At 65.1% G+C, this 7,051-nt stretch overlaps 1 protein-coding gene across 1 annotated transcript in view; it reads right to left on the bottom strand.

Moving 5' to 3' along the window:
* Positions 1 to 4,802, bottom strand: part of pam16 (presequence translocase associated motor 16) — a 10,998-nt gene extending 6,196 nt beyond the window's left edge. Inside the window, exon 1 of the mRNA XM_070900835.1 lies at positions 4,699 to 4,802. Coding sequence (XP_070756936.1) covers positions 4,699 to 4,701 — 3 coding nt within the window. The 5' untranslated portion in view covers positions 4,702 to 4,802. The remainder of the gene's footprint in view (positions 1 to 4,698) is intronic.
* Positions 4,803 to 7,051: the final 2,249 nt, after the last annotated feature.

The following is a 7,051-nucleotide window of genomic DNA, read 5'->3' as shown; positions in this document are numbered from 1 at the left end:
GCCCCGCCCACTGAAAAATACATCCAGCAACTCACCTACAATGCTTTTAACAGCCCCACCCCCGGGACACAGTCTCTCTCTCTCCCCCCCCCCGGGACACAGTCTCTCTTCTCCTCCCCCCCCCCCCCCCCCCCCGGGGACACAGTCTCTCTTCTCCCCCCCCCCCCCGGGACACAGTCTCTCTTCTCTCCCCCCCCCCCCCCCGGACACAGTCTCTCTCTCTCCCCCCCCCGGGACACAGTCTCTCTTCCCCCCCCCCCCCCGGGACACAGTCTCTCTTCTCCTCCCCCCCCCCCCCGGGACACAGTCTCTCTTCTCTCCCCCCCCCCGGGACACAGTCTCTCTCTCCCCCCCCCCCCCCCCGGGACACAGTCTCTCTTCTCCCCCCCCCCCCCGGGACACAGTCTCTCTTCTCCCCCCCCCCCCCGGGACACAGTCTCTCTTCTCCCCCCCCCCCCCCCCCCCGGGACACAGTCTCTCTTCTCTCCCCCCCCCCCCCCCCCCCCCGGGACACAGTCTCTCTTCTCTCCCCCCCCCCCCCCGGGACACAGTCTCTCTTCTCCCCCCCCCGGGACACAGTCTCTCTCTCTCCCCCCCCCCCCCCCGGGGACACAGTCTCTCTTCTCCCCCCCCCCGGGACACAGTCTCTCTTCTCCCCCCCCCCCCCGGGACACAGTCTCTCTTCTCTCTCCTCCCCCCCCGGGACACAGTCTCTCTTCTCCCCCCCCCGGGACACAGTCTCTCTTCTCCCCCCCCCCCCCCCCCCGGGGACACAGTCTCTCTTCTCCCCCCCCCCCGGGACACAGTCTCTCTTCTCCCCCCCCCCCCCCCCGGGACACAGTCTCTCTTCTCCCCCCCCCCCCCCCCCCCCGGGACACAGTCTCTCTTCTCCCCTCTCCCCCCCCCCCCCCCCCCCGGGACACAGTCTCTCTTCTCCCCCCCCCCCCGGGACACAGTCTCTCTTCTCCCCCCCCCCGGGACACAGTCTCTCTTCTCCCCCCCCCCCCCCCCCCCGGGACACAGTCTCTCTTCTCCCCCCCCCCCCCCCGGGACACAGTCTCTCTTCTTCCCCCTCCCCCCCGGGACACAGTCTCTCTTCTCCCCCCCCCCCCCCGGGACACAGTCTCTCTCTCTCTCCCTCCCCCCCCCCCCCCGGGACACAGTCTCTCTTCTCCCCTCCCCCCCCCCCCCCCCCGGGACACAGTCTCTCTTCTCCCTCCCCCCCCCCCCCCGGGACACAGTTTCTCTTCTCCCCCCCCCCCCCCCGGGACACAGTCTCTCTTCTCTCTCCCCCCCCCCCCCCCCCCCCCCCCCCGGGACACAGTTTCTCTCCTCCTCCTCCCCCCCTCCCCCCCCCCGGACACAGTCTCTCTTCTCTCCCCCCCCCCGGGACACAGTCTCTCTTCTCCCCTCCCCCCCCCCCCCCCCCCGGGACACAGTTTCTCTTCTCCCTCCCCTCCCCCGGGACACAGTCTCTCTTCTCTCCCCCCCCGCCCCCCGGGACACAGTCTCTCTTCTCCCCCCCCCCCCCCGGGACACAGTCTCTCTTCTCCCCCCCCCCCCCCGGGACACAGTCTCTCTTCTCCCCCCCCCCCCCCGGGACACAGTCTCTCTTCTCCCCCCCCCCCCCCCCCGGGACACAGTCTCTCTTCTCCCCCCCCCCCCCCGGGACACAGTCTCTCTTCTTCCCCTCTCCCCCCCCCCCCCCCCCCCCCCGGGACACAGTCTCTCTTCTCCCCCCCCCCCCGGGACACAGTCTCTCTTCTTCCCCCCCCCCCCCCCGGGACACAGTCTCTCTTCCTCCCCCCCCCGGGACACAGTCTCTCTTCTCTCTCCCCTCCCCCCCCCCCCCGGGACACAGTTCTCTCTCCTCCCTCCCCCCCCCCCCCCCGGGACACAGTCTCTCTTCTCCCTCCCCCCCCCCCCGGGACACAGTTTCTCTTCTCCCCCCCCCCCCGGGACACAGTCTCTCTTCTCTCCCTCCCCCCCCCCCCCCCCCCCCCCCCCGGGACACAGTTTCTCTCCTCCTCCTCCCCCCTCCCCCCCCGGGACACAGTCTCTCTTCTCTCCCCCCCCCCCGGGACACAGTCTCTCTTCTCCCTCCCCCCCCCCCCCCCCCCCCGGGACACAGTTCTCTTCTCCCCTCCCCCTCCCCGGGACACAGTCTCTCTTCTCTCCCCCCCCCCCCGGGACACAGTCTCTCTTCTCCCCCCCCCCCCCCGGGACACAGTCTCTCTTCTCCCCCCCCCCCCCCCCCGGGACACAGTCTCTCTTCTCCCCCCCCCCCCCCGGGACACAGTCTCTCTTCTCCCCCCCCCCCCCCGGGACACAGTCTCTCTTCTCTCCCCCCCCCCCCCCGGACACAGTTTCTCTTCTCCCCTCCCCCTCCCCCGGGACACAGTCTCTCTTCTCTCCCCCCCGCCCCCCCGGGACACAGTCTCTCTTCTCCCCCCCCCCCCCGGGACACAGTCTCTCTTCTCCCCCCCCCCCCCGGGACACAGTCTCTCTTCTCCCCCCCCCCCCCCGGGACACAGTCTCTCTTCTCCCCCCCCCCCCCCCGGGACACAGTCTCTCTTCTCTCCCCCCCCCCCCCCGGGACACAGTCTATCTTCTCCCCCCCCCCCCCGGACACAGTCTCTCTTCTCTCCCCCCCCCCCCCGGGACACAGTCTATCTTCTCCCCCCCCCCCCCCCGGACACAGTCTCTCTTCTCTCCCCCCCCCCCCCGGGACACAGTCTCTCTTTCTCTCCCCCCCCCCCCGGGACACAGTCTCTCTTCTCCCCCCCCCCCCCCCCGGGACACAGTCTCTCTTCTCCCCCCCCCACCCCCCCCGGGACACAGTCTCTCTTCTTCCCTCTCCCCCCCCCCCCCCCCCCCGGGACACAGTCTCTCTTCTCCCCCCCCCACCGGGACACAGTCTCTCTTCTCTCTCCCTCCCCCCCCCCCCCCCGGGACACAGTCTCTCTTCTCCCCTCCCCCCCCCCCCCCCCGGGACACAGTCTCTCTTCTCCCCCCCCCCCCCCCGGGACACAGTCTCTCTTCTCTCTCCCCCCCCCCCCCCCCCCCGGGACACAGTTTCTCTCCTCCTCCTCCCCCCTCCCCCCCCCGGGACACAGTCTCTCTTCTCTCCCCCCCCCCCGGGACACAGTCTCTCTTCTCCCCTCCCCCCCCCCCCCCCCCCCCCCCCGGGACACAGTTTCTCTTCTCCCCTCCCCCTCCCCGGGACACAGTCTCTCTTCTCTCCCCCCCGCCCCCCGGGACACAGTCTCTCTTCTCCCCCCCCCCCCCGGGACACAGTCTCTCTTCTCCCCCCCCCCCCCCCCCGGGACACAGTCTCTCTTCTCCCCCCCCCCCCGGGACACAGTCTCTCTTCTCTCCCCCCCCCCCCCCGGGACACAGTCTATCTTCTTCCCCCTCTCCCCCCCCCCCCCCCCCCCGGGACACAGTCTCTCTTCTCCCCCCCCCCCCCCGGGACACAGTCTCTCTTCTTCCCCCCCCCCCCCCCCGGGACACAGTCTCTCTTCTCTCCCCCCCCCCGGGACACAGTCTCTCTTCTCTCTCCCCTCCCCCCCCCCCGGGACACAGTCTCTCTTCTCCCCTCCCCCCCCCCCCCCCCCGGGACACAGTCTCTCTTCTCCCCTCCCCCCCCCCCCCCCCCCGGGACACAGTTTCTCTTCTCCCCCCCCCCCCCGGGACACAGTCTCTCTTCTCTCTCCCCCCCCCCCCCCCCCCCCCGGGACACAGTTTCTCTCCTCCTCCTCCCCCCTCCCCCCCCCCGGGACACAGTCTCTCTTCTCTCCCCCCCCCCCCCGGGACACAGTCTCTCTTCTCCCCTCCCCCCCCCCCCCCCCCCCCGGGACACAGTTTCTCTTCTCCCCTCCCCCTCCCCCGGGACACAGTCTCTCTTCTCTCCCCCCCGCCCCCCGGGACACAGTCTCTCTTCTCCCCCCCCCCCCCGGGACACAGTCTCTCTTCTCCCCCCCCCCCCCCGGGACACAGTCTCTCTTCTCCCCCCCCCCCCCCGGGGACACAGTCTCTCTTCTCCCCCCCCCCCCCGGGACACAGTCTCTCTTCTCTCCCCCCCCCCCCCCCCGGGACACAGTCTATCTTCTATCTTCTCCCCCCCCCCCCCCGGGACACAGTCTCTCTTCTCTCCCCCCCCCCCCCCCGGGACACAGTCTATCTTCTCCCCCCCCCCCCCCGGACACAGTCTCTCTTCTCTCCCCCCCCCCCCCCGGGACACAGTCTCTCTTCTCTCCCCCCCCCCCCCCGGGACACAGTCTATCTTCTCCCCCCCCCCCCCCCGGACACAGTCTCTCTTCTCTCCCCCCCCCCCCCCGGACACAGTCTCTCTTCTCTCCCCCCCCCCCCCGGGACACAGTCTATCTTCTTCCCCTCTCCCCCCCCCCCCCCCCGGACACAGTCTCTCTTCTCTCTCCCCACCCCCCCCCCGGGACACAGTCTCTCTCCCCCCCCCCCCGGGACACAGTCTATCTTCTCCCCCCCCCCCCCGGACACAGTCTCTCTTCTCTCTCCCCACCCCCCCCCCCGGGACACAGTCTCTCTCCCCCCCCCCCGGGACACAGTCTCTCTCCCCCCCCCCCCGGGACACAGTCTCTCTCCCCCCCCCGGGACACAGTCTCTCTTCTCCTCCCCCCCCCGGGACACAGTCTCTCTTCTCTCCCCTCCCCCTCTCACCATCCCCCGGTCCCCCCGCGCCGCCGGTTCCGCTCTCCGGGAATATCCGGGCACCGCGCGGATTCAAGGGCGCCAGAGGGTCAAAGGGCAAAAGCCGCCGCCGACAATGACAATGCGGAAACAAGAGGAAACCCGGCTCCCGACCGGCGGTGGCGGCCCCTGCTGGAGCGGAGGCCTGGCTCACACTACGCCCTCCAGTGGCCAGGAAGGGATGAGCAGCGTGCTGCTGCACCCTGGGCTTTAACCTCAGGCCCTCCCCAAACTCAGGGCTTTGCAAGCTGAAAAAATTTTATTTTATCAACACCCTCTGCCAAAATTAAAAGGCTGAGAGAACCCTGGTAAAGTTTACAAGAGCAAAATACTGCGGATGTTGGAACCTGAACTAAAAACAGAAAACGCTGGAAATCTCAGCGGGTCAGGCAGCACCTGTGGAGAGGAAGCAGAGTTAATGTTTCAGGTCGATGACCCTTCGTCAGAACTGGAGAGTGTTCGGAAAGAACAGATTCTTAACCAGCACTGCAAGAGGGAGGGGAGGAAAGAACAAAAGGGAAGGTGTGTGATAGGGTGGAAGGCAGGAGAGATTAGGGAGACAAAAGGGATGATGGGCCGACTTGAGATGGTAATGGCAGGAGTTAGAAAAACATTAGTCAAGTTGGGGTGTGAATGGCGGGATAATGACCGACTGCCATTAGAGACAAGGAGAAAAAAAACATAAGATCGAGGGCGGGGGGCGGGGGGCGGGAAAGATGGCCAGAAATTGTTGAACTCGATGTTGAGTCCAGAAGGCTGTAAAGTGCCTAAACGAAAGTTGAGGTACTGTTCCTCGAGCTTCATTGGAACAGTGTCGGAGACTGAGGACGGAGAGGTCAGAGTGGGAGTGCAGCGGGGCATTAAAGTGATAGGCGACCGGAAACTCAGGGTCACACTTGCGGACTGAACGAAGGTGCTCCGCAAAGCAGTCACCCAATCTGCATTTCATCTCCCCAATGTAGAAGAGACCACATCGTGAGCAGCGAACACAGTATACTAAATTGAAAGAAGTACAAGTAAATCGCTGTTTCACCTGGAAGGAGTGTTTGGGGCCCTGGACAGTGGGAAGGGAGGAGGTAAAAGGGCAGGTGTTGCATCTCTTGCGCGTGCACAGAAAGGTGCCGTGGGAAGGGGAGGGGGTGCTGGGGGTGACTGTGGAATGGACCAGGGTGTCGGGGAGGGAGCAATCCCTTCGGAATGCTGAGAGGAGGGGAGGGGAAGATGCGATTGGTGATGGGAACATGCTGGAGGGGACGGAAATGATGGAGGATGATCCATTGAACGTGAAGCCTGGTCAGGTAAAAGGTGAGGACCAGGGGAACCCTGTCATGGATCTGAGAGGAAGGGGAAGGGTTGAGGGCAGAGGTGCAGGAAATAGAACGGACACGGTCGAGGGCCATGTTAACAATGGCGCAGTGGAATCCTCGATTGAGAAAAATGGAAGACATGTCAGAGGCACTAGTGTGAAAGGTGGCATCGTCAGAGCAGATGAGACGGAGAAATGGGAGAATGGAATGGAGTCCTTAAAGGACACGGAGTGGGAGGAAGTGTAGTCCAGGTAGCTGTGGGAATCAGTGGGCTTATAGTGGATACTGGTCGAAAGCCTTTCCACAGAGATGGAGACTACAAGGCTACGATCAACAGGGTTTCGAAACAAGATCAGTACCCGTTACCGAAGGCTGATGACTTGTTTGCGACGCTAGCTGGAGAGAAGTCGTTGACAAAAGTGGACTTGATGTCGGCCTATATGACGCAGGAATTGGTCGAGACGTCGCAGAGACGTACGTGCATTAACACGCACAAAGGACTGTTTATTTACCACAGGTGCCCGTTTGGAATTCGTTCGGCTGCAGCAATATTCCAGAGGACTATTGTCCGTTTCCAGAACAGCTGTGTTCCAAGATGACATCCTGATCACCGGTCGTGACTCCAAGGAACATCTGAACAACCTGGAAGAGGTTCTACTGCGTTTGGACAGAGTGGGCTCAGACTTAAATGCTCAAAGTGCGTCTTCATGGTACCGGAGGTCGAATTCCTCGGGAGGAAAATCGCCGCTGATGGCATCAGACCTACTGACGTGAAAACCAAAGCCATCAAGAATGCACCCAAGCCGCAGAATGTGACAGAGCTGCGTTCGTTCCTGGGTCTACTCAACTACATTGGTAACTTCCGACCTAAATTGAGCACCTTACTTGAACCACTGCACATGCTATTGAGAAAAGGCAACAACTGGGTGTGGGGCGCATTGCAAGACAGAGCTTTCAAGAAAGCCACCAATCTGCTTTGCTCGAACAAGCTGCTGGTACATTATGACCCATGTAAA

Source organism: Pristiophorus japonicus, chromosome 15 (assembly GCF_044704955.1).
Source record: "Pristiophorus japonicus isolate sPriJap1 chromosome 15, sPriJap1.hap1, whole genome shotgun sequence".
In the NCBI taxonomy this organism is placed as follows: Eukaryota; Metazoa; Chordata; class Chondrichthyes; family Pristiophoridae; genus Pristiophorus; species Pristiophorus japonicus.
Note: the sequence above shows the minus strand (reverse complement) of the source record. Positions and strands in the feature narration are given on the sequence as shown.